At 44.2% G+C, this 27,979-nt stretch overlaps 1 protein-coding gene across 3 annotated transcripts in view; it reads right to left on the bottom strand.

Moving 5' to 3' along the window:
* Positions 1-27,979, bottom strand: part of LOC125010253 (ephrin type-B receptor 1-B) — a 148,135-nt gene that overhangs the window by 73,038 nt on the left and 47,118 nt on the right. For all 3 annotated transcript variants that reach the window (XM_047588715.1, XM_047588717.1, XM_047588716.1), the window contains exon 3: positions 10,269-10,950. In XM_047588715.1, the coding sequence (XP_047444671.1) occupies positions 10,269-10,950 (682 nt within the window). The remainder of the gene's footprint in view (positions 1-10,268; positions 10,951-27,979) is intronic.

Raw genomic sequence — 27,979 nt, 5'->3', positions numbered from 1 at the left:
GCTGCTCTTTATATTTGCTGTGTACACAGACATCACATAACAGCGTTGAGGGGTAAGGCATACGAGTACAAAGGTACATTGAATTACAGTATTACTCCGTGTTATTCACCGATTTCAACGGAGCCTTACATTCACTCGTGACTAAACCGTCTCTTGAAAGGGTGTCACAGTTATAGTTAAATGCACGAAGGCTTAGTTAAATATGTCTAAAAATTCAACCTTGAACCATACCTCTCAGCTTTTAAGAGCAGCCATTTCTCCGGAGCCGGTTAACTGACACAACAAAGATGGAAACCAAGGGCCGGGTGCTTATATGGAGTTTGCACAGTTGCTTTTAAAGAATAAGGGAGAAATGAGTGAATACAGAAGACACTGCAGTGGTAACACACACTCCATGTCTGTGAGAGATGTCCTGAAAGTCTTCTTTAATGCATGGGATAACAAAAAGACTATCAACTTCAAACCTTGATGATTTAAAATGCGTTATCCGTTTGAATTTTTTATTTTTTTTTGTTTCATAGTGATCCAAGCTGCCGCGACAAAGAGCAACGATTACCTGTTTGAAGACAAAATCTGATTGAACTGAATCTGTTTTCTTCTGCTGATTTAATTAGCGAGGACTGAAATGTCAGGATTGCTCAAAATGCAGATTGAAAGCGATATACAAAATAACGGCGTCACGAGTTGACATTTACTGTGATTACCGCGCCTCGTCTTCCACGTTTTGGCCTAGCGCTATCGCATTATGTGTCAGTGAGGGTTTTTTTTTGTGCACGGTAAATGCAATCAATCCAACAGCCCCAACAAGAGATCCCGTACCCATTCACTGCGTCGTGTAGGCAGCACTCAACCTGTTGACACTGAATCAGGTCCCACTCAGCGCACGGTTGAAGCATGACGGTTGTGTGATGGGCTTTCATTAGAAACTACAGTTTAAAAAAAAAAAAAAAAATAAAGAGGCTGTCTGAGGGGTTGTGATTTTTTTTTTTTTTTTTTTTTTTTTTAAACTCTATTAAACCAAACTCACCTTGAAGATTTTATTAAAGCTGGTCCACATCCACCCTTGAGCTCTCGCCTCATGTACGCTGCATACACTGAAATAACAGCATCACAGGTCCAATCACAATTGTGTCCATGTTCATTCTGGTCTGGGGGGGACAAGTCCACCCTCCCCACCCCAAACCCCCTCCAGCCGGTGTGGGAACCGGTAAACAGACGACGGACAAAGCAGAAGGTGCTCTAAAAGAGGATTACCAAGTCGAAGGCTTTCTCTGCTTTCTCAACCCCCATCCTCTCTCATTCCCATCATAGCGGGGGCTCTTTGGCATGAGGTGAGACGGCAAAGCCATGATCAATAATTTGTCACTGAGACGTGTCTGCCAGATTGAGCTTCACTGGCTCTTTCTGTCAGTCTGAAAAGAGACGTTTCCTCCGGTTTCTGCACCACCACACGCCTCGACCCCGGAAAGTACAGGCTGTGTTAACTGTCAACGAAAACATGTAATTACACGTGCACACACAATGACATAGTGCAACGCAGATTATGGGAGTTGTCTAATTGCCGGATAATTGCATATTGTGGAGGTTTTGAGGTTGTGTTTGATATGACCTATCCAGTTATAGGGAGCTGAATTGGTTTAGGGTAATGCACGGTGTCATAACATAAATTACGTAGATATAATTTTTTCACGTATGTTTAATCAGGGAGCGTTTACGGCAGAACTCGAATGCTGTTTGCGCCACGTGTGCCGGAATCACGGCAAACGCGATCAGGTCATGGAATTGGACACGTGAAGTTTGGGCTCGAGGTGATGGAAAAATTGCAGACACGTGTTCGCGTCGGCGCATGTGGATTTGTGCATTTGCGTGCCGGCTTCCCACAATGGAGAGCAAACATCTTGCAAGCTCTGGCCCAAAGTCGAGAGATTTGGTGCTTTGCATTGAATCCGAGCGCCGCCGCGAACTAATGGAATACACACAAAGCAGGGAAGAGAGATGTCGTTTTGGGTTACAGAATTTGCCTGCTGCAGAAGCCAGGCAATATAATGTCAGGGCTGTTTTCGGGAGCTTTTTTTTTTTTTTTTTTTTCCCACTCCTAACACAAAAAGATCCCTTTACCAAATTACACAAAACAAGCTCTGTCTTTTAACCACTCGATAGGCAGTCCCTAAAATTACACCATTGAAATTATGTTTAAAAAACTCAACAACAACACCTCTTTCCAAAATGAGTGCCTCCATTAATCTTACAATGCCAAAAAAAGACCTTCTTGTCAACAGCGTTCATTATGGCTGTTTTAAACTCAACAGTCTTCACGAGGGACAGGGCTGGTGTATTAACTCGGAACTGGTAAAAAAAAATTACACACATCAGAAAATATGTCTCCTCCGTGTATTGTCTGAACGTCTTTAATGTGCTTCAGCCTCGTTCCTGCCGGATCCGCATCCACATTGTCCCCGGTTGCTTTGTTGTCTAGTTGTCACTGCAGGTAGAACGAAGGGAGGTCTATTGGCCCTACCATAATTACAGCTCGATTCTAATTAGATCATCAGTCCACAAGTTCCTCAACATAACCTTGACTAATCCACATCTATCACGGTGCGGCTGATAATCTCGGAGAAGGGACGAGACAGTTTCCCAGTACCGAAATGTGTCCCTCCATCAAGTCATCAAGCCCAAACGGAACTGGCGGTTTATTAGCGCGACAGTGAATATTGATGGACACTCATGAGGGACGAAGGAGAATCAACAAATGAGGTTGGGGGGGGATGGAAAACGGGGAATGTGTGCACTTTCTGAACCGGGGAGCACTTTGTGGAGAGACTCACCACGTTGCCTCATTACTGCCTGCTGGAGCGTACTCAAGAGGTGGACGGGGAGTGAAGAAAGGATGGGGGGAGTTGCAGAGAAAAGCAAAGAAAAGCAAAAGGAGGCTAAAGACAATTTTCTATCCAAACCGACGTTTCTCTTGACATTTAACTCCTGCTCCGAGGAGTAAAGGTAGAAACGGAGAGGTTTCCACAGCATTACCGACGATGCCCTGGTTGTGTTTTGTGATGCGCGTCATAATTTAAAAGCATGAGGAGAGAAATTTGATTGATTGGGGTCACGGCTGGGGTGAGAGGGTGAAGTGGAGCCCCTCGTAGCGCGCGGCTTTTGTGTTTCGCCAGAGAGGGTGACATAGGCAAATTAAGCAGAGCCCCGACCATCTGGTGAATGTTAGCGGCCCTTTGTCTTCCTGTGTCCCCGGCCTCGGCAACCAGTGTCCCAGTGTCCCAGTGTCCGCCATTGACTGAGTGAGAACAAGAGAGGAGGAGGAGGAGACGAAGAGGAGAGAAATGAGGACTAAAGTAGAATGAAGTTTATGAGGCAGATTGGAAAAAATGTCAGGTCAAAGAGAAAAAACTTCAGACCAAGATGAGTTTAAAAGGCTCAGAAAAATGTCCAGTGACCAAACACGTGATCTGAAAGGTCATGGAGGTTAGGGAACTAGATAAAAAAAAAAAAAACAGCAGCTGAAAGAAAAATACAGAGAGAGAGAGTGAAAAATAATAGGAGTGAGAGTATGTGTCCCTCCAAGGGGGACAAGAACAGCTCTGTTTGTGGTGGGTTTCCCATTATGTGTGAACAAAATGTCCGGATTCCCCTTGCATCATTAGAGACTGACTCTGTCGTTGTAGTGAGAGCAACGCATCTGTGTTTGGGGTCATTATAAACACTCTGTTTGGGCCTTAGATTCAAAGAGTCTTTGTTTGGGTCACACTCTTTCACCACTGCTCTTTGCCATCCCCCTATTCAACCCATTGAGAGCCTAGGAAACCAGAAGTCTTTCACTCTCTCCTCTTTCTTCTCATCTTTTCTCTGTCTTCCTCCCACTACTCCATTTTGTCCTCATCGCACTGATCCTCGCCGCCGTGAGACTAATAGGAACAGGAAGAGTCAGATGCCTACTTAATTGGGCTTCAAGGTGACTTAGTGGATGTTGGTGTGTGTGTGTGTGCGTGTGTGTGTGTTGGTAAGTACACATGGATGCCTCTCTGCAAATGAAGTAAACTCTGTGGAACAGAAGTAGACAAGGCCAAATGGACTGGAATTGGCTCTAATAGGTTACCGGGCCTTGGAGGGTCCGGGCTGTCAGATTTTTTACAATCAGATAAGACGTTAAGAAAAAAAAGTAATGAAACCCTAAATGAAGCAGAGAACTATAAAAAGTTAAGATTACATAGGCACCCAAGACAAACTTTAAAGGTTTAAATAAATGAATATGTCTCTAGAGATTTGGTGCAGCCTGTATGTCTCTACTGCTAAGAGATTTGTAAGACTTATTATGTTATGTCTCTTTTCTCTTACACAGAGAGCTAGTTGATGTCACTGAGCTCCATATGGGAATACTGTATATTGGGATTTATAAGGTTTTAGGCTAGGGTTAATAATGTGATAAATGTGTCTGGATCACTACATTTAAAGTATTAAAAATGCACACATGGATGAAATAATATGTTTTTTTCTGAGTGTGCATGTGTGCTCGCGCCCCATGATAGCAGCCATTAGACAGGAGTAAGGCAGCCATGATGAATCGGCACTTAGCCCAGGGAAGCGTACTTGCTCAATGGGCTGTGAATCTCCCGCTGCCACTGTCAGCCTGCAGAATGTTAAATAAAGTTATTTGAATATTTGCAATATTAATTTGCCAGCACGTCAAAAGGCTGCTGGAGCCGAACGGTGAGAGAATGAATGAGAAGTTTCATATTGCCACATGGGCCTGGAGGACTGCTTGGGTGAGGAGTCATGTTAATACACAAGTGAGCAAATACATAATTATGGGTATTACGTTGGATTAGGGATGGGTGCATGGATGGATGGACAGACTGATGGATGATGGATTGATGTATTAATAGAAGGATGGTTGAATGGCTGGATGGATGGTCAGATGGAAGAACAAATTAAGGGATGGATGGACTGACGATTGGATAAAAGATTGGTGATGGTTGGATGACAAGGTGAACAGATGGATGGATGGATGAATGATCAGAGGAAGAACTGATTTATGGATGGATGGATGATGGATGGAGGGAAGGATGGAACAACAACTTAAAGGATGGATGGATTGACAGTTGGACAAAAGATTGGATAGATGGTTGGATGGAAATTGACAGATGACTGAATTGATGGATGGATGGATGTCAGACAGAAAGATAAAAACCGATGGATGAATGGAACAATGACCGAATAAAGGATTGGATGGATGGATGGATGGATGGATGGATGGATGGATGGATGGATGGAAGAACAAATTAAAGGATGGATGGATTGACGTTTGGACAAAAGATTGGATGGATGGTTGGATGACGAGGTGAACACAGATTGATGGATGGATGATCAGAGGAAGACCTGATTTATGGATGGATGGATGGATGGATGGATGGATGGATGGATGGATGGATGGCAGAAGGACAAATAAACCAATGGATGAATGGATCGACGACCGAATAATGGATTGGACGGAAGGATGCATAATTCAGTGGAGGATTGGATGGATGGAAGGATGGATGGATCTATGGATGGATGGTCAGATGTAAAGGAATTAAAGCATGGATGGTCAGATGAAATGAATGACTAATTTGATTTCATTTTTTTTTTAACTAAATAACTAGTAGTTGAATTAGAAAGGTCTTCACTACAGACTCTGGACAGCTACGGGTTTTACATAGAAACGGTCTAATGAGGTACAAAGGAGAGAGGAGGATAAAGCGTTGAGCATCGTCAACCAATGAGACAAAATACAGGAGAGGGACTCGTAAAAGACTGCTAGTTTTATAGACTCCAGGCAGGCATTCATCAGCTCCAGGAAAATTTCGCTCCCACCAGGAAAAAAAGTGCTAACTAAAATGAAGAACAGGCAGTGCAAAGTTTTGAATTGCTTTTCTCAGTGTATCATTTAGTCCTCTTTAGTGTGAAGCACTTTATGCCGCATCATTCACTTTTAAGAGTTTAAACATCAGAGTAATTAGCTTACTGGGGAGTTTAATAACTTCATATACGAGGATACAAGGGACATTAAATTGATCAATGATTATATTAGGTTGAAAACAAAACACATGATGTAAAGCAAGGTGATTTTATCGGTCACTCAGCTGGAGGCCGCGGCGAAAATTATGCAAAAGGCTCAATAAAACCATCAAATAAGTCTCTCTTAGATACGTGGGTTGTGTAGCACACACACACACACACACACACACACACACACACACACACACACACAGGTTTGCATTTAGTGGAGGTAGTGGGGTGCTATTTGGAGTGTCTCTGCTCGATTGAACAGGGAGGTGATAAAATATTTAGCAGATTGCTTACATAGCCAAGGGGGAGAGAGGGAGGAAGAGAGGAAGAGGGAGAGGGAGAGGGAGGGAGAGAGAGAGAAAAGGGGGATACCCAAATGGCTTGTGTGGGAGCTGGGGAGCTGGTAATGAGGATGGCATGCTGGCTTCATCGTTACAGAGCGCGACAACTCTACATGGTCTCTCTCTGCCCAGCTGACAGAAGGCCACACAGACACACACACACACACACTCACCACACTACCTGTCACTAATTAAATCATATAGATTATAGAAAGTGCAATCAGGTACTGCATGCACTTTCACCGCGCACAATTGAAAAATCAAACACAATAAGGCAGCAGCGCAGAGTGATTTCTGCTGTCACAAACTGTGACTCACAAATTAAAGATGAAGGAAAACAATTAATTTGTAATTAACGTTTATCTTTATAGAACATTGCCTTTCACCAGACGAACATAAACACAATTTAGTCAGGAAAACTTTGCGGCTACAGAAACTTATTTTGCACTGGCACACAACTGACACTGATTGAGGCCGAAACAGCGCAGGGGGAGGAGAACGGGGTGGAGGTGGGTTTGCAAAGCGGCTTGCAGGGGAACGAGCAAAGGTAGGCAGGCTAAAGCGGCTTAAATAAGGCGCCATGAATGAGATTTGCCAGTGGGTGCCTCAGTTGAGCTGTCAGCTGAGGTATGAGCTTATGTGGGCAGGCTCATGCACATACTACCAACTGATGTAGCTGGGCTTGAGAGCTGAGCTTGGTTACGCTCACACATTTCTTCAATACAGTTTTCCACCCTAAAAATAGGAATCCTAAGTCTATTATATATAGTATATATCGCATATATTATATGTATATTGGTTTGCATAGATCAAAAATGGTACCCTTGCTTCAGATTCTTAATTTCTCACTATAGCACTACAGCGGCGGCCCTTTCCTGTGCAATATCTTTACTTCATGTTCTGGGAATTATTTCAGCAGCAAAGCCACACTCTCATATTCTCTTTGTTTCTGTTATTTCATCTCTAATGGGCAATTACTTCAGACCCAATGCTTAGGCCGTGTTAGTGCACCAACCCCAAATTGATCAGCTGCCCTTAGCGCTCAGCTTCCACGGGCACTTTAAGGTTAGATTTCCCTGTTTAAATAATGGATTACAAGTCCATGAAAAGAGACTGCACGGAAAATAAAAGGTTGAGATTGCCGTTATTGGAGGGGACTCTCGGTGGAGATGAGAGGGGAGCTGATTCTGTATGAGTCTCCGGAGAGCAAGGTACTTATGAGACACAGAAATGACTAGATCACTTCCTCTGCTTCTATCTGTCTTTTTTCCCCCCTCTTTTATAGATACATTCTTGCACGCAAGTAATAGTGTGGACTTCAGTCAGTCAACATCTTTTTTTTTTTTTTTTTTATAAATTATTCAAATTATTCCTACTGTCAACAAGAGTATAGCTACACAATAACTATTCTCCCTCTCTACAGGATGTTTTCATACCTCCCCTTATTAATGTCAAACTTAACTCAGTAGGAAGTTTACTTGCTGTGGGTACTTTGAGAAGGAAGTCAGACGGATTATGCGAATTAGTGGAAATATAGTATACGTTTCCTCCTTTGTTCAAATAGTCTTTGTGGTGAAGTGTCTACTTGGGGAATGGGTCCATGCACACGTCTGTGCATGTTAGTGGTTGCCACAATGCCAATGCCCCCCACTAACACAAGTCATAATAATCCTCCTACCAACACTCTGGAATACCTTAGACGCCAATTACTGTGCTAGAAGTATATACTGTACAAGGCTGAGGTAAATAATAGAGGAGAAGAGGAAATCCTGTAGACGGTGTAGAAAAGACAGGCAGGAAAAAGATCACATAAGTTTCCGGGATATAAAAACTAACAAACACGAACAATGTAAATCCTTCAAAGCCTGCAGTTTTGTCCGTATTAGAGGACGACAACGGTTATTTGACTTGTTCGCTGCAAAAATCTCGCACGGAATTTGTGCTTTTTAACGGGGCTTAAAGTGGCGTATCAAACGGTTAAGTCCTGGTTGATTCTGCAACAGTCGCAGTTACTAGCGATAACGGCACAGAATCATCTTTTTTATTAACAAAGACGCGCAATAACTCTTTTTTCCATCACTGTGCTAGAGAATGTGACCTGATTATACACTCTATGCAACATGAGTCTCTGAAGTTTAGGGCTCAGTGAGAGACGTTGAAACCTCCTGATAAAATGGATAAAGTTGGGTGCAACCCGTCGGTTGCAGCTCTTCATCTAATGGCTCACTGTGGCTGCTCTTTCTTGCTTGATTACCTTGTAGAACTTTTCAAAACTTTGCATTTGTAATGAGCAATGGAAGCTCCGCTTGCAGACAGAATTACTCAATTCCTTGTGACTACGACATAATGAGAGTCAACTTGTGTTGTGCCAGTTAAATACATTTAAAGTGAGGCTGCAGTATCGCGAAATGTTTGGCTTGTATTAGCAGATCCGTCATCTGTCGTCTGAGGATATAGCATTTCAATGCCATGTACAGTATATTAGAGAGAGATAACTGCCTATAGAGACTGTATCAGGAGTAACTTAAAAAAATGTTTTCCTTGAATTTCGCCACACACACTCCATAAGCTCAGTCATTGTTGTTGACATTGCCGACATTTGTTTGAATGGAAATCTTCAAGATTCCTACCTTAAATAATAGCCATGGTGATATACAGCCACAACATATAGTGTAGTCTCTTTAAAAGTGGTGTGTGATGGTGAATTAATTAAAAAGAATAATTGTTATATATATATATATATATACAGTATATATATATATATCTATATATATCTATATATATATATATATATATCTATATATATAGCACTACTAAACGTCAGTCACTTTTCAGAAGCGTAATCCATTCTAATTATTAACAGAATCAGTCTTAATGTGATGTAAACAAAATAAAATAAATGTAAAATTAAGACTTACCTAACTACAGGCAACCATTTGAAAGTCATTCGGTCTTAGCCAAGGACTATGTGTGTCTGCTCTGCTGTGTGTGCGAGTGTGTGGGTGTGTTCTGAGCAGGACAAGGTGCAATGCGAGAAGGATACAGTAGTCACAGTCACACACAGTGTGCTTTGTAGATATGTGGCACTATTATATCTGTTTATTGATCAGAGAAGGTGTGCGTCAATCAATCTTATCTGGGCGCCACATACTCTCCCAACTAACCTCCAGAGGCAGGCCAACCAATACTGCGCCATGCCGAGGGCCCCGAGCCTCTCGCATTATCGTCAGACACCTTGAGCAAATTCGCCGTTTTATGTGTGTGTGTGTGTGTGTGTGTGAGTGAGTGCGCCGGAATAACAAGGCGCCGAGGGTAAAGGTGCAATGGAGGACAGAGGGAGAGAGCAAGAGAGAGGAAGAGAAAAGTGACAGCTTGAACCGAAAACCCGGAACAACCTTCCCTTTAGGCACGAGTTATCATCTATTCCTCAGAACTTAGTCTTCCACACGCCACGCCGAGGCACAATCAAACCTCTCGCCATCTGTAAAGCAGGTTGCACAAAAGGCTGTCATATGCTACAGATTGTGACTCAATGCTAATGTGCCTTTTAGTACGTGTGATCAAGGGGAAAGTAAGGCGCGTCGTGATCAGCAAAACACATCAAACACAATCAGTTCAGCCCGTCCAATGAGCCGTAAAATCTTTCATCCAACGTACGCGGGTGTCTTGTTATATCCTGGACTAAAATAGAACAACTTCATATCAGCTGTCTGAGATAAACTGATTTGTTCTATTGTGAGTAGTCACTTTAAAAGACAATGAATAATGAAGAGCCCAGACCTTAGGATGCTTTCATCAAGCAGAGGCAACGTATTCTCATAGGAGCTATGGCATGCTCATGATAAACGCGTCCTACTCATTCCTTACCTCGACAGACGTTGCCATTGTCAGGCTCAAACCCCGCCTTGCATGTGCAGCTGCCGATGGGAACCATCCACTCTCCATCGCCGTTACAGTAGAGCTTTATAGGAACGTCTACCTCCTCTGAGTTGGGGATGCAGATCCCTCTGGCAATGACCAGGGAGGTGCTTTCGGCGCCCGTCATAGTCTCTGGAAAGATCGCAAAGTTCTGGACCACGCTCGGACACTTCTTATAAAATACCCTGACTGATAGCAGAGACATGCAAGCCCCGTAGTCCTGAAATGCCAGGTAGAAGCCGTTTTTAGACAGCGGACCGAAGCTCCGCACCTCCGTGTTCACCTTCATCAGGCGTCCACCAAAGTCCACCTGCGAGAAACTCTCGTCCGCAGCAATGGTGTCCACCTTGAGGTAAGGCGCCTCCATCCAGAAGGCCGTGCCTTTGGTGGCGATGACGGCATCAGTTTCATAGTAGTACAGATTGAACGTCTCCTTGCAGGAGCCGGGAACGTTCGGGATGGAGCTGCAGTCGCGGACGGTGAATCGGATCTCCACGTAGATGCGCTGCGCTCCGCGGCGGTCGATGAAGGTGGTGAGGAGCCAGTTGTTCTGGCTGGGCTCGAAGACGTTGCACACCTGGTAGGTCCGGATGGTGTTGAGGTTTTCGTCGTAGCCGCTGACCTCCTCCCACTGCGGAAAGGGAAAGAGAGAGGAGTGCACACCGCTGATTAGCAATCATCTGTAATAAGGCTGTGGCGCTTTCTTGTGTTTTGATAGAGGATGTTAATATTGGATGAGCTCCAGAGAATTTGTACACATATCCGTACCCTCCCTAAGGCACTAAATTGGAGCCTTTTTCCTGGATTAACAAAAAAGGCAACAGCCTGTTGAGCCGCGAGGCTTATTCATCCCCAGAGCATTCACAAATGTCCTTTTTTTTTTTTTTTTTAAAGAATTCTTTAAGTGCAGCAACAGCAAAACACCACTCTATCGTCTTGTTCTCTAAATACGCTCACAGCTGTAGTATGTGTACTCCCACTGTATATGCACAAACCAAGTAATTACTTTGGATGCAGTGCTATTTGCCATCTACGCCAAACATTGCTGGGCACTGAGTCGGTGCATTCTAAAATATGGTGTGTAACAAATTCAAGATTATGCTCGACTGCATTACAATTAGACAGACGGGGACAACGTGGCAGCCAAGCACCAGTCTGAAGGACAGGCGTTCGTGTGCAGGCTGCAGTGAAATTCGCTGCAGGCTATTTCTTGCAGGTGTGACCCAGAAAGCGTGTTGGATGAGCATCGGCAGCCCCTCCAGGGAATTAACTCGGCGCACCAAATCGTGATGAAAACGTGCCATTACTATTTGGCCGGAATCACTGAGAAACAAGATGAGAAACCAGGGTAGAAAGAGGTTTGCCCGGAAGCTTGATTTCAGGTGAAAAAAAGTTAGTCGAGCTCAGATTGTTGGACACAGAAAATCTTGTAATATTCAATATGCAACAACTGAATTAGTGTATTTACTTTTGTGGTGCATGTCTTCGGCATATTATATATATATATATAAATAGCGATAGTCTGTTTCCTTAAAAGCCCCACACACTTCAGATGAACATTTTTTGAAATAAGGAGGACAATCTGACATTTCACAAACTTTTTTTTTTCTTTCTTTTTCTGTCAGATCACTTCCACTCTCTGTAACAAAACCCTCCTTCATGCTCTCATTTGAAGCAACAGCTTGGCTCCGATTTTTAGTTTTTTTTTTCTTTTTCTTTTTTTCCGAATTCCCCAACAGCTACGATCCAAACAGCTGAAGGCAAGGAGAAGTTAATGAGGTCTACGGTGGACGGAGCAAGCCTCCAGTCAGTTCGCGTTTCTCCTGAGCGCGCATCTCCTGGTGCTCCTCCTGCTTCCTCCTCCTGACCTTTACAGCCTCGACTTTTCAATCAGACGTAATGGGGACGGGAGCACAAAGCCGCGCGCGGCACCAACAAACAGGCAAATGATAGGAAAAAAAAAAAAAAAAAAAGATCCACAAGTCTTGTAAGACGAGTGGTGTTTGACGAGATATATGGTATTAATGTGAGTCACCAGATTTTGTGTTATATATATATATATATATATATATATATAAATGGATGAAAACAGACAGTGGTGTGAGGAGACACGTGAGGAACAGTGACATGATAAATGAGTTTACAGAAATCCGAGGTGCAAATTAAAGCCTTTTTTCACTGCTGCTCCCTCTGTGCCCACTTCGTTCTGCCACCACCACCCCCCGCCCGCCCCTTCCCCTCCCCCTCCCCCGTCCTCTCTTCCCCTCCTGCGCTCTTCTCTCGTCTCTGCTCTGTAATGACCATTCATCAGCATTACAAGAACCTGTCCCTTTCAGCACTGCCTGTTCATTAATACTGCCAGCCCTAGGCTCCTCTGCACCCGTCTGCTCCAGTCGGGGGAGGGGGGTCCTCACCGCCTCTCGTCTAGCCAAATGACCACCATCTTTCACACCAGAGAGGAGCCCGAGGCGTCTAAGATAACGCCCGTTCAGAATCCGTCCAGAAATTCATTGGCTCATATAATAACGAAGTACAATATTTTTTCTTTTATTATTTCCCCCCTCCTCGGTGCCACCGTTGTGTCGGACACAAATATGACTATCAGAGAAACACCGGTTACTTTGCAGAAATCAAACTTCGCACAACTTTCGCCTCGTCCTTTGAGCGCTCCGCATTCACAAGCTGTTTACGCCTCTGCGTTTGCTCGGAGAAGGTGCTGTTTATAATTTGATAGTTTACAGACCGCGTATTGATTTTCCAGCTGCTGTTTTGCTGCTGAAGGCTTAAGGCTAAATGGCACATTTCTTACTCGTGTAAGTTCAAAACATTTAATTATTGGGTATTAACATCGCCGTTGTTGTTGTCTGCCGTTCAGCGTCTTCATCAGCTGTCCCCGACAGAAACGAGCACGCGTTTGCGGAGCAGGGGCAGCATGCGCGCATCTGCGGCGGCATCACGTTGGTACTCTGCCTAGGCCATGTGTCTTTTTTCTTTTGCTTTTCCCCAGACCTTTTACATCATTTAAACCAAATCTATCTCCCGCACTACTCCGTGACATCTCTCTGACCTTGCCAGAGAATAGAGAAAAGAGAAAAGTGAAAGCATCTTTCGTCTGTCACCTTGCCGATAATGGAATTCCTTGGTCTTTGCATCCGTTTCTTCCTTTAGAGTTTTTGTGAAAATATCACCAGTCCTGCACTGCGCATATTTAGTCCATGCATTATGGATTTAAAACCCCATGTATGTTTTGTGGTGTGGGTCATTGATACCTGCTGGAGATGAACAAGGTGTTGGGGAGGAACAGGAGTGTTTTTCACATGTTTCCCCTGCTGTAGATCTCTCTTAAGTTCAGGTGACGGGGAATAATGGTCTCTTTGTGGCATTTGAGAAAGAAACCACAGACCAGAGAGGAAGAGGAAGATTAGATAATGATGAAAGAATACAGTGCACCGGGTAGAAGCTGTTGCACCTTGTCCGTAGTATATGGACAGAGTCCTACTTGTCCATTGTCGTAGTATTTATGTGTCCCTCTGAAGTTAGCTTTCCTCTACGTTAGCTGGTTTTATTTCCCACATTTTTGCATCAACTTCCAATCTCACGGAACATAAACTTTTTTGCTGACAAATATTGGGGAGCCTCTTTACAGAACACTTATTTGCACACGCACCCACCGGATCCACTCTAATAGCTTTGCTTTTACCAGTTATATAGGAGACACTCTTTCCTTCCCTTCCCTGATTGTCAAGTGCGACCATTGTGTGTCATTACGGCTGCTCTGTTTTATGGGCAGTGGCGGGGAGATGGAGGAGCTATGGATTCACGGAGCGCTTAATGTTTGTGTTAATGACCAGTCACAGCCAGCTGAGCTGGGGAGGAGAGTGCGGAGAAAAAGGAAAAAGAGACAGAGTGATGGATAAAAGAAAAATACAGGAACGGAGAGAAATCAAGGAGAAGAGGGGGGTGGTAATATATTAAAGCTGATGTTCCCCTTCCCACAGCCTGAGCTCATTGCCATCAAGAAGTCAATATTCTGCCCTCATAAAGACCATTCATCACATTGATCTCTTGCCATTACTTTCGAAGACTAAAATAACACAGAGCAGCTCAGATGGCCAAACTCTTGCTCTGGAGGACTTCGGCTTCCAATAATGGGTCGAGGACGAAGCTGAGGCCCAAACACAGGTGAGAGGATTGACTCATTCGAACGTGAATGCAACACTGGAAAAGGAAAATAACAGGTCAAACGGCCTGAACTAACAGGTGGTTAAGCCCGCAAGAGCTGCGACTGGTCCGCTTGGTAGTAGCGTGTTTCCTCTTCAGTATTTGCGGCTGCTCCTCCATCTCGCAAATTTTCCAATTGATTGCTCAGGATTACACGTGGACATGGAGAGCTGAGCTAGAGGCCGAACTCTACCGTTGCTGTTTTCATTTTTGCAAAGCTCACGACGGCGACGGTAATCGCAACCCCGGTGGCATTTTCTTTCCGAAGGCCGCTCCGAATCCCTCTACATAATTGATTGTTGTGGATCGATAAAGATGGAACACAAAGGTTAATTGAGGAGGTTCGGAAACACTAACATTTCTATGACTTGAAGCAGGAAGTGTAAACAGAAATTGGGGACAAGGATAAATGCACCGGCGTAGGCTGTGCGCCTAGGTCACGGAGTCTATGTCCCGCAGTACCCAAAGAAATAATTCACAAGCATTTTACAGCAGGACAAGAGAACACACTTAGTAACTAAACAAGTCTTTATAAAGAAGGAATGTGAATGTCATGGGAAGGTTTTTGCCTCAGATGTTTTTGTTTTGTTTTGGGTTCTTTTTTTACATAACACCTTCTAACATCGGAATGCGCCGACACCTTAGCTTGAATGCTTGACAGGTGATTGATCTGTGTCTATCATCACAGACCGAATAATGAATGGCGACTGAGTAATTTAAAGTTTTGTTGCTGTTACATCATTTGGGGTGTGAGTTTTTGGGCTTTCTGAAATGTCTAGTCTGTGCAAATATTTCCTTTTCAAGAGTCGCACAGCGGTGAAAGCGCGGAACAATACCGCTGCGTTGTTGCCAGTGAAGTGAAAAGCTGTTGCTTTAAGTGCGTGCAACGTGCCTTCCCAAGTTTCTTCCAGAGGTTTGGAGAGGCTCCACTTTTCCTTCAAGCATTTGGTAGAAGTGGACTAATGCTCGCCGCAAAAGGAAATGAAATACTGTAAGCATCCATCCACCCTGATGTAGCGTAACCGTTAATCACAGCACCAGTCGAAACGCTGTGTAGGAACACGTCTGTTTCCCCGGCTCGGGCTAAAGCCCCGAATCCATAAATTCACTTGTTGACTACTCTTAGCTCATCACTCAACCTCATTCAATTCACACGAGACGCGAGACTTGACTAGGGAAGCATCTTTTAGGCTGATCTCTAACCTCCAGTCTGCCGTCTGATCCTCGGTGGAGTCACACTCGCAAAATGCTTTTCAGATCCATCAGCACCAGTTAATACGGCTACATGCTCAGACACACTGACAACAGATGGGCGCTGAGCGGTTCAGAGCGTTTCCGCATTTGAAGCTTTTAAAGTCAGACTAGTGAGGTCTGCGAAATGCCATCGCAAATAGCTGACGGCCGCCTCGCAAACGGCTTCCTGAGCGGCCGCCGATACTCTTATTTCTCGGTGCGGCGACGATGGGTTTTTGTGGCGGGACGCGAGCATGAGATCTATTGAAGGGTAGGCGGCGATGATCAAACAGAACCAGCAACACTGTGCTCCCCTCAACTGTGTCCCCTTTGGAATTAAATCAGGTGAAGCTTCAAAGCAATACAGTCGGTAGAAAAGGTTGCTTATTCTTTTACGTGTTCCCAAAGATTTAACTGTATAAAATGTTTTGAAGAATGTATCACTGGGATGCTGGTAAATCTGTAACTGCGACTGGAGTGGCTGGCACATCTATTAGCACTTTCTAACCAAGTGTAGTCTCCTCATCTATCACTGCAGGACTAAAACATGTGGGTGGAGGCAAGCACAAGACTGTTTTTCATACTAGAGGCCTGGGATGGACATTTCAATAATGAGCCCCTTTGTTATTCATGACAACACTGCACTGAGACGGGGAGAATATACCGCCACAGAATCAATTTTTTAAATAATTAGGCATGAATAAATCCACGCTTAAAGGGCTGGCTTTTGATAAAAAAGGGAGAAGAAAAGAAGGAGGAACGGAGCACGTGCAGGTGAAATTCACACTGGCGAATCTGTAAAGGCCAAGGTCTCAGAAGGACAGTGGATTATACATGGACATGAAAAGCCGAGATAGGGACTGAACTCTTTGTGCCCCTGCTGAAAGTTGCTCTTCCCACTTTGCAAAGCCCATCGCCGACGGTAATCACAGCCCAGATAGCATTTTCTTTCCAAAGGCTGTTCCAAATCCCCCTACGTTAATGAGGACATTTGCATTTTGACCTTTGGGTCCATTCCTTGAAGTTGATAGAATGGTCATGCGACGCAACAGTTGCTTCGCTTTGTGCCAATAACCGCAGCTTCCTTCACTTCCACCCACTAGGTTTGAGGCGCATCCTCGTGGTCTCCAGCAGAAATCATATATTCTGAAAGATACGCCTCATATGCCGGCGAACACACACAGAGCTAGGCTGCAGCCTCTAAAATATGCAGTGGCATGATTGCTATTATCATTTCTGATCAGTTGTGTTATTGAATGAGGGCTGCTGTCAGGGCAGTTGCATGGGAATGATTATTTTGCGGGGCATCTGAGGCCTAGTTCCGCCTGGCTGAGTGTGATGGATGGGGAGGAAATGGTGATGTCTGAAACACTCCCAGTCCTGCCAGATCCCAGCCACTCTATAATTACAGTCACACAGTTTGACTGAGCCCAAGTAGGACTCTGTCCGTCTGGATGGCTGCGAAAAAATGAGCCTCATTGAAAACACTCTCCCTGTAACCACGGCCACACACCAATCAACACATTCTGCTGAACTTAGTAGCAGAGTTCACGGTGATGTTGCTGAGCACGGCCTATTCACTTTGACTTTGATGCAAAACTTTATCTGAATCATTAGTTCTGTGAGAAATATGCTGTGTTGACACGTTATTCGCAATCTGGTCTCATTCTGTGTATCCATACGCCTCTGTTGTGCCTTTTTATCTTACATCCTGAAAGCGATCCACATAATGTGGCACCATGCAGCACCATTCTTTGATATTGTTTTTTGAACTTTTATTCATGTATTTTTCAATTACAAGATCTATTGTATCTATAGATCTATTCTATTTTTAGTGAAGATGCCAGGCTGTAAAGTGAACATATGTGATATGGAAAATCCTGCCTGGAAGTACAAGAAAACAACATTAAAGAATTAATGAAAAAGCATTTATTAACGAAACAGCGCTCGGTGTCTGTTGATATTTAGTTATGGCTACTGTGTAATGTGAGTCTAAATAGTTTATGAGATCCAAACTATAAATTTAATATACTGGGATCGCTTCTCATGTAAGTAGATATATAACTGACCGTCTGAACATTTATGAATTATGTAAGAACTACATTCTGGTGTTACTGCTAACTGGAACTAGGTCCTGTTTTCCTGTTCCCGATTGTTGCGAGGTGTTTTTTAGTTGTTGTTTGTGTCGTTTTGTTGTGTGTTGTGCTTTGAGTAATTGAGCACTGCAGTGTAAAGATAACTAAGATAACTATGTTGGACGTGGACTCCAGGAAGAATAGCGACGGCCCTGGCCAAAGCTAATGGAGATCCAAATAAATAAATTAATACGTTTGTTTTAATCCAGCCACGACGTTCAATTTAAATGTTAAGTGGAGTCACTTTAATCTCATCATTCATACAGAAATATTATTGATATGAAGACCTACAGAGCAAGAAAAGCATAATTCATTGAGACTAGTTGGCGGTGGAGTGATTACCATGGTGCTTGACGTCGTAAAGACAAAGACAAGTCTGTACATCAATTAATGTCTTAAATAAAAAAGAAACCAGAGCTATTCTGTTTTAATTCTTTTCAAACATGTGACTCCAGATGCCAGGAGACCCTAATTTCTACAATAACAATAATAATAATTTAAAAAAAACAGTCATTTGAGCAGCTTAAAGATTAAAATATTTCCTTGATTAAGATCTTTATTAAATTACTCTCTAACGAATGAATGAATAAAAAAAGGAAATCAGCGAAAGGTTTGCAAAGCCTCCATTAATTCGGCGAGATGCTTAAAGGACAAAACAAGGTTAATCTAATCATGTCGAAACAAAGACCCGTTTCCTGGAGACTTTTATCTCGCCGCGCACCTGGTAACACCCACTCAGGTACCTTCAGAGAAGCCGTGTGGGTGAGCCTGCCTCGCTGGGGCTTTCAGCTTCCAGTAGCAGCATTACCTTGAGTGTATAAAAGGCTCGAGCTGTGTGTTTAGTTACCAATCTGGCAGCCCCTGCGACTTTATGGATCTATTGTGAAAGACGATGAGGCCGAATGATTTACTGCTACCACGTATGCATGCGCATATACGGAACGGATGTTTGCCCTGATGCGTCAACAAGTACGTGGTCTAAAAACTAGACGAGGAGGAGGACAACACTCACCGAGGGAGCTGACAGGATCTAAAGAGTCTTAGATTATTGGGAGTGGATAAGAAGTAAAGGAAATGACGAACTGAAATGGCCTGCGACAAGAAAAACCTGTCACTGCCGCAGCCTTCAGGGGCCCATGTGGCCATTCAGGGACGCGCCGCGAGAAGATCGTCGATAGGGTACAAGAGAACGGACGTGTATCAAGCCTCTGAGGTGCAAAAAAGATAAAACGTCTGTCTGCGTGTATGCGAATCAAAATCCTCTAAACCTGACAGGCTCCTGACACAGAGAGGAACCAAAGGGGCGTAGGGTGGGTTTAGCGGCGGGGGCGAGGTGGGGCGGTGAGGTGCAGATAGATGGAGCAAAAAGGGGGAGTCTGAGCTTTGAGACAGACAAGCCGGAGCAAGGAAAAGCAGGAAAAAAAAAAAAGATTATGAAGCCGTCGGTGCCGGCAAGGAGACGGAGGAGAAGAATGGAAGGATTTACTGTTATTTCCACTGGTTCTGCGGGACTGCTGAGGTAGCAGCTACAGCAGGTACTTGGTTAGAAACACACAATCACTCCCTGATACATAAGTCAGACTCCAGCCTCCGGCCACTCCTTCAAATTCATACCGAATTGGGGACACACTCATTCCTCTTTTTTTTTTTTTACCCTTCTTCTATCTGCTTTGTTCTTTTATTTATTCTTTGCAAAAAAAAAAAAAAATGTCCTTGGCTCCCAATACATCCAAGAGAATTCTTACATGTGAAATATGGAGTCTGAATCCAAAGGAACGTGATCAATAATTAAAGGGGCCACATGTTATTTCATCTCAAAAGGGGAAATAGAAAATAGTGTAAAGGTGCGAAACGAAGAAGCAGATGTTTAGCTCCCTCTTTAGCTATGTCTGAGGATGCTGCTGTCTGGGGCCGGGTCGGGTTGGGAAAGTAAATACAATCTGACAGCAAATATTTAGAGCTTAGATATGGGAGTGGTTGTACAGAAAAAACACAGACAAAGATACACTGACACAAATGCCCAAACACGGAAGCCAACCCGCCCAAGTACAAACACTCACACACTCACACACACACACACACACACACACACACTCAGACAGAAAGCCAGGGATGTGATGGAAGTGATTCGTAGTCTTACCATTCTAGTCTCCATGCTGTGCTGATATGTCTGCGTCTGAGCTCAGAGTAAATTCAGCCGTCTGGCTACACCATCTAAATTATGCTCGATAAACACGGAGGTAAAATGAAACAGGTCTCCCACTGATGTGACAATGTCTCATATTTGTGTGTATGTGTGTGTGCGTGTTGTCGTGCACGCGCGTCCAATTCCCTAACAACCTCTGCATGTGCGCAGCCTCCCGTGGGCGCGCGTGCCAGGGAGTGCGCGCGCACCGGCGCGTAATGAAGGCGCTCTCACCTGGCCACTGAAGTGCAGACGGCATGACTCACTGTCGCTTCTCTCTCCTCATTCCATTTCAGCTCGAGCTCCGCGGTTCAGAGTTCACCTTCATCCCTCGCTCCTTCTCTCTCATCCTTTGTCTTTTTTTTCCCTCCGTCTCTGTCCTTTTTTTCTTTTCTTCCTGACTCTTATCATCTACGTTCAATCAAACCCCCTTTACCTTGCTCCCAGGCTTTTGTTCTTATTTTTTTTTTCTCCCCCCATTTTCCTCACTTCGCTCTCCTGCGTTTCCTCACGCCTTTCGAGGAGCTGCACGTCTGTCTTTCAGGGTATGAATAATTGAGGAAATCGGACTGTCACGCCACAAACACGCTTTAAATCCACAACTAAAGTGGGAGAGCTGAAGCACCGGCTTCAGTGCTCAGAATCAGTACTGGCAAATATTATTTAATAGTAGTTAATATGTTAAATAGGTTCTTAACATAGAAGATATGCTCTGTAGCAGAGTTCACGATAAGGAAATTAATTATCCATTGGCTTAACTTTTTGGTTATGAACCTGGATTTCATCACTCTGGCTACAAAGGTGATGGGCTGCAATACAACTGATTATATTTATTATACTTTTCCGCCTCTTTCTGGTGCTTACCATCCCCTCTGCACTCAATCAGCCCCTTTCCTTTACGTTTCTGCATTTTCCTGACTTTTCTTTCCCCCACTGTGCTCCCTTATGCCCGCGGAGCTGCTGCCTGTCCGTCTTGCAGCGTATGAATAATTGAGGCGTATTGAGTCTGGTCAGCAGATGGTGAAATGGCCGCTATGGATCCACTCGTGCTCTTTAGAAATCGCAGAGTGTATGCCGACACCTGTCTAGTTAACGTCCGCGAGGGCTTTGCTGAAGCGTGGGACCCAGCGAGGTCGGGGAAGGGGAGGTTGGGGGGGGGGCAGACAGCCAAGCCACGCCCAGCAAAAAGCCCAAACGACTCCCGTCTAACGGCACCTGCGCTTTGTGCGCGCTCAAATGTGCAGGTGCGGACGCGCGGCGGCAGCTCTCTCAGCCCTCTTTAATTTATGCCCGAGCACACACGCGGGGGCTCGCATGCGGAAACACAAGTGAGAGTAAACACAAACAAACACGCCCGGGCGAGATCCCCTCTCACTCCAGCCCTCCTCATGCACCTGCTGCAGCTGAAGGGACGGAGGGATTTTAGAAAATCTCCTCCTTATCTTGCTATGCTTCCCTCCTCAAACCGCACGCCACAGTGGCCCTGAGAGCGCATCGCACCGCGACCTGAGAAACCACACGCAATATGCAACAAAAAAAACAACAACAACCGCATACTGGAACAAGCTGCAAATATGGGAAACAAAATAACACAAACTGCAGTGTCAATGTTCCATGTTTACAGGGGGCACTGAAAAGGGTTTAACGTGCTTGTTATTACTATGACTCTGATGATTTATAAAGTTACTGAGGGGAAATTATCACAGAATACATTATGACCACTTTCCTAGTATTGTGTAGTTCTCCCGTGCTTCCATAACAGTTGTGACTCATCAGGGAACGGACATGGACCTTCTGAGTGTGTCCTGTGGTGTCTGGGAGCCTGGGGCGACTTTGGATTCCAGTTCATCCCACAGATACTTGATCAGTTTGGGACCTAGTGAATTCAGAGGCCAGGTCAACACCTTGAGCTGTTGGTCATGTTTTTTGAGTTGTTCCTGAATCATATTTGTGTGTGTGTCTGTGTCAGGCTGCATGCTGCTGCCATCAATGAGTGTCAGTGCTATGGGGTGGGGGTGTCTGGTCTGGTCTATGTGGGGGGTACATGTCTAAGTGACTCCACACGAATGTCAGGTTCAAACATTTCCCAGCAGGACACTGAATCGTCACAAGATGCTCAGCGTCGTGTCCGTGGTCTTAATGTTGTGGCTGATCGGTGTAAGTCTGCTTGTTTAACATTCGGTCGGCATGATGCAAAGAGCAAAACGTCAGCCCCTTACACATTAAACCCAGATTAATGCTCATTAAACTAAAGCTATTTACAGTAACTATACTTCCTGATTGTATTAATCATGTCCCCTCAGCTGTTCCCTACGGAGCCCTAAAACAAAACCGTTTTTTTTTTTTTCTTCTTTCAAATTGTATCAGAAGCTGTTTTTCGTGATAGCTTTCGTACAGTCGCGTGTGTTCCTCTCCAGCTGCAGCGCCCCGACCTCCGCGGGCCTCTGCAGGCATGCCTTTTCCTGTCTCCAGCGTCCCCCAGCACTTATCCTCCATAACCCTCTCCTCTCCTCTCCGCTCATTCGGCCCCCACTTTATCCCTCGCCTCCCCGAGCCCCCTCGCAAGCAAACTACCCTGGCTTGTTTCGCCACGCTTGACAGCACCCACAGCCTCTGTCAGCACAGCCACTGCCACCCGCTGACCGTATCACCCCCCCCTCACCCCCCACTCCCCGGCACCCCTTCCCAAAAGCCTGCCCACGACCTCCTAAAGTCATACAAGTTAACCCGAGCTTGCTTTCTTTCACATGCACAAACCCACAGTGTATGTGGAAGGGTTGCTTTTTTTTTTTTTTTTCACAATTGATCCTTCACCCTCCCTCCCTCCAGCTCCTTCTAATCCCTCCCCGACCCCCGCCTTGATCTCGAAAAAACCCCCGTCAACCCCTCTAACCTCACAACATTTCTCTTTCCTGCTCCTCTCATCCTTAACTCCTTCTCTCGCTCCAATCCTTCCTAAACTAATCCACCCCGCTCGCAAAGTCTCCGCATTTCTGCTCCCTCCCTTTTAAGATTACCCAAGAATGACAGAGGAAACTAAGAATGAGGTAAATAGTCTCAATTTTCTGAGTTTTGCAGGTGACTAGATACCGGCACTTTTGTCTTCGGGAAATTCAACCTGTTCAGTGTCTGTGTTTGTCTCAAAATAAAGCACAAAGTTTGGTGCATTTGCATTCAATGCAAAATAGAAATGAAAATCTCACATGAATTACAGAGTAAAAAGAGCACTATTTACTTCACGGCGAGACTGAGCAGTTACGGCTTTTTTAATTATAATTTCCCCGCACTGGCCGTTTTAAGCCTCACAGCATTTCTTCCGCCCGCTTGTTTCCTCAACCGCACTCTATCTGCTGCCGTTCTTCACTTTCTCCATTTCCTCCCCCCTTACCTCAGTCCTCTCCCCTGAATGTTTGCGGTACAACAGCAGAATGTGTCACCTTTCCTATTGTCCCCTCCGCGCGGTCTCTGTGTTTACAGGCCGCACACAGGAAAACCAGATTACTGCGAGAAACCAAGCAGGAAATTAGATAACACTTTATAACCGCGACAAAGGTGGGATAGCTAAAACCTCCTGCTTAGATTGAATTATTCAGTAATCTGATTTCCCCTCTCCCTAGCCATGTTCTCATGTTCTAAATCAGCACTGACACACATTATCCTGGATTGCAGGAGATCACAGTGGACGGGCTCACGTAGTGGAAGCTTTTCCAAAATAAGATTTCCTTTACCTTTCCAATTATGCAATGCTGCTTTTACTTGTTTTTGTTTTTTTTTGTGTGTGTTTTTTTAGTTTAACATTAAGTTTTAGTTTTCATCTCCAGCTTTTTAGTTTTATTCACTTTTACTATAGAGGAACTTTACAAGATTCACAGTTCTAAGAAAAAATGCTTCATTCCTTCACTGTCTGAAATAAGGCTGGATACTGAGACACTGGCTCCCAGGGATACGTTTCACACACTTTAACTTAATTATTTGTAAGTGTTTAACATTAACATCCAACACTATAACCAAATATATATATATATATATATTTATATATATAATGCCATACTCTACTGCCTTGCTGCATGTATACCTTAAGTGCACACAGAAGAGATGCTCCTTGCGCCCTTGCTGTCTCATGTTTCATCAAAAAGGCTTTTATACCCTCTGCTCCCTTTGCATTTTTAAATCTGTGATCTTTTAAATCCAAACAGAGAACTTGAGGCCGACTCTGCACTTTTTGTTTTTTATAATATGCTTGCAAATTTTTACATATTTTACACATATTTTTCTTTTATTTGTCTTTTGCCTGCGTTTTAGATACATGACATAAAATAAGAAAACGCCAGACAGGTCTGCTTAAAAACGTTTGACTACAAGGATGAACGTTCTCTGTGTGAGGACTACCAAAGCTTGGGCGCTGTAACGCTGTTTCACACATTCTGGGTTCAGAGTAGTTTTTTAGTCGCGCTCGTGTCGACTGCGATTTTGTAATTGCAAAGGGTTTTCTGTACTCAAGAAGTAAATACAAGCCCTGCAGCAAGGAGACATAAAAGGTGGCCTTTGTTCAAACAATACACTTCTGATTTGGGAAGCGAGTAACAGATTTAAATAATAGAAAACAAACAGAAATGGAGGTACGTGCAAAAGTTCCTGAGTCTGCGATCGGGAGCACTGGATGCCACTTCGGATCACTGTCCTGAAAGTTTTCTGACATTTTCTTGATAAATAATTCACATGGTTTTTAAGGACCAGTTACCACCGTTGTCAGTCAGCTGCTTAAAAAAACGGATGCCGGGTGAGATTTGAAATGTCAGCGAGCTGAGGAATTGCCGTCAGCTGACAATTCCTAGCGACAATTTGTGACTTACTCAAGTCCTAACATGTCCATTAAAGCCTAACAAGATAATGAAGGTCTGAGACTATTAAAAAGTCGAAATTTTTGCACACGCAATTACATTTTATTATTTTTTTTCCTCAAGTCAATCAAATAAAAAGTGATAATTTCATGTCTGAAGTTCTCACGCACTTCTGCACCAACCGTACGTGACTGGGAAAGTTTGTTAATTCTAGTTGAATTAACACGTTTTCTTCAAGCGCCGGATAAAAATAACTTTGTTTACAGTTTAGATTAAATTAAATCGCAAACTGAGTTACTGCAGAAGGCTGAGAAAAACCCCACTAGTTAAGAGTGCTGGGAAATGCACTTCAGTGAGGCAGGCCACTGTGCGTGTGTGTGTGTCATTATCGTTCATGTCGGCTCTGTCACGTGGCCTCGTGGCAAGGTCGCGGGCACTTGCCTCTCTGGGTCTCCATATTTTATTTATCGTGGAGTTAAGTGTGTTCGTATGGAGACTGAAAGGATGCGAGAGAAACAAAAAGGGTGGACTGTGGACAAAGGTGACACAGAAAGAGCAATATTCAGTATATATATACAGCATACATATAAAACTTAAAAAGAATAATGGAAAAACCACTGGACCAGGAACTCACATTATGAGAGAACGCTGCATTATTGTTTGCTCGTCTCATCTGTTTACCTGCTGAGCTCTCTTTTCTTTCTAGCAGATGCTAACATTAGAGCGAACTCACACACTGCCGCTCCATTAAATGCTCGCAGGGCTAACCCTGATGTCCTCGTGTTTACAACGCTGGAACTAATGACACCGCTTCTCCAATCCCTCAAAATTAACCCTTCGGCTCAGCCAAACGCACCAGATACACAAACACACTGCTTATGAACTCCTGAAGGAGAAGTTACCGAGGAAAGTTAATGAGACGTACTGAATGGCACGGGGACAGCGCCAGTGTCCGTGTGCGCGTGCGTTGTCTCTCACTTTGCGTGGGTTACAGAAACATTTCACAAGGAGAGGGAGACTGACCCCTCAGACACTGGCTATACACACAAATATGCATCATTGTTAAAATCAGGTGTTACAACATCATTTACATCACCGTAGGCTACGATCTTAGTCGCCGTTACAGATATGCTACGGTTTGATGGAATATATTTAATGTATCAGATTCTTGATTAAATCCTGGGTCTCTAAATTAACAATGAGACACAAAAGTGCGGCCCTCAAGCTCGTGCAGGTTACGGCTACATCTCATTCTCACTGGCTCGTCATTTCCACGGAAATCCATTACGAACCCGCTGAACTGACTTTAATTGCGCGAGAGTGCGCGTTATTTTCTCGCTGTCGCGACGCCTCTCTCACACTCAAGGCCAAGGCAGCGGCGCGGCGATCTAAGCTTCTTCACCGGTAAGCGGTACGAGCGTGTTCTCCCTACAGCAGGTCTTTCCCTGCCTGAACCTTTACAACAAGAGTGGCTTAAAAAACTATGCTGAGCACAGACGAGAGGCTCTGTGTGCCTTGAGGCGGCTGAACTGAACAGGCTTCGATGAAAATAGCACCGTGGATGTCTCAACTCAGCGGGTCTCACTGGATATTTCCTCTTCTCGGAGGAACAAAGGTGACAATGTGAAGCTGAGCAACAACAAAACATTGTTTTTATTCCAGTGGAAGAGAGTCTTTATTGTATCGCGTGGTATGTATGTAAGGGCAGAGGAAACTGACATGTCTCATTCCTAAAGAGGAACCGAACTGCTAAGAATCTCCAGACATGGGGCAAACACTGAAGCTGTGCAGGAAACTGAAAAAAGGCAAATCTATAAAGGCAAGGAAAAGCAGTTCCTGTTGTAGCTGCTCGCAGTGGAAGCGGTGCAGGATACTCTCGAACTGGCACCTTTTAGATATTTATGAATCAACGATTAACTGAATGTAATGCAAACCAAGTACGAAATAAAGTGGCTTAGTTGTACCATGCTTTCAAAATGTGCACTTATTTCTGTGCAAAGGTGTACTGTGATATGTGATGTGAAGCTCCTGGAAACCAAATTTCCCGCGGGATAAATAAAGTGGCTGTATCGATCTATGTGTATTGAGGGCCCATGAATGTGGGCGCCAACCTGGCCTGTGCTTTCTGACGCGTCTCTGATCCAGTTATTTAGCGGAGCTTAAACTGCATATCCTCCTGTGCGTGCAGTATTTACTGAGAAGGCTCGTGTGACCTCTTTGAGGACAGCGCCGGACAACTGGGAACCTCATGGAGAGCAGCTATTTTGACATTTGTGCCACTGACCAACTTTTAATTGAAGGAACGAGACCCACAGCCCCAGCTCTGATCCCATTCAGCAGTTTGTTAGCTGGGCAGCATGTTAGAGTGGAACCGCAGAGTTTCAGTCAGCTGTACGAGCCTAATGAAGGAAAACTGAGCTAACATGAAGCAATATTGTCAATTATAATCTCACACCAGTTCATTAATTGGTCCTTTATGGCTTTAACAGTATTGGATCGAGTGGTAATGGTGGTGGGTCAACATACACGGTTACATCGTCTGTCAAATGGCACCATAAGTGATGGCTGTTTGTTAGTAATGACAGTCTTTTAAAATATTCTCTCATTGTAGCTCTTAACTAACTTAAAAAAAAAAAAAATCCAAGTAAGAATTTACAAATACTTAGTATATAATATTTTAATAGCATTTAATGTGAGTACAGGTGTGTGATTATTGATCTTGATAAATGAAGAGCATAATATTTCGTACATATTTCCTTAATCATCAGTGTCTTGATTTATGAGCTGTTACCAGAGATTATGTTGCGAAACGCGGCAAAGTCATGACGCACACACGTAAAACTGAAAGCGCTGTTCTCGGTTCTGGGGCAGCGGTGGAGATCCACCAGAGATCCACAGCTGTTAAAATGTGCTACAGTTGCCCAGCTTTCGTCTGTGTCTCTATTTGTTGTTGCATATTTTCCTTCTTATGAGTGTGTTTGTTCAGTTACGGTATTATGCTAATTGTATTTTTTTAATTTGTTTTTCACCTGTCACTCGAGATGG

The sequence above is a fragment of the Mugil cephalus genome, chromosome 7, assembly GCF_022458985.1.
Source record: "Mugil cephalus isolate CIBA_MC_2020 chromosome 7, CIBA_Mcephalus_1.1, whole genome shotgun sequence".
NCBI classification, from domain to species: domain Eukaryota; kingdom Metazoa; phylum Chordata; class Actinopteri; order Mugiliformes; family Mugilidae; genus Mugil; species Mugil cephalus.
The sequence above is the reverse complement of the archived record's forward strand: the minus strand, read 5'-3'. Positions and strand labels throughout refer to the sequence as shown.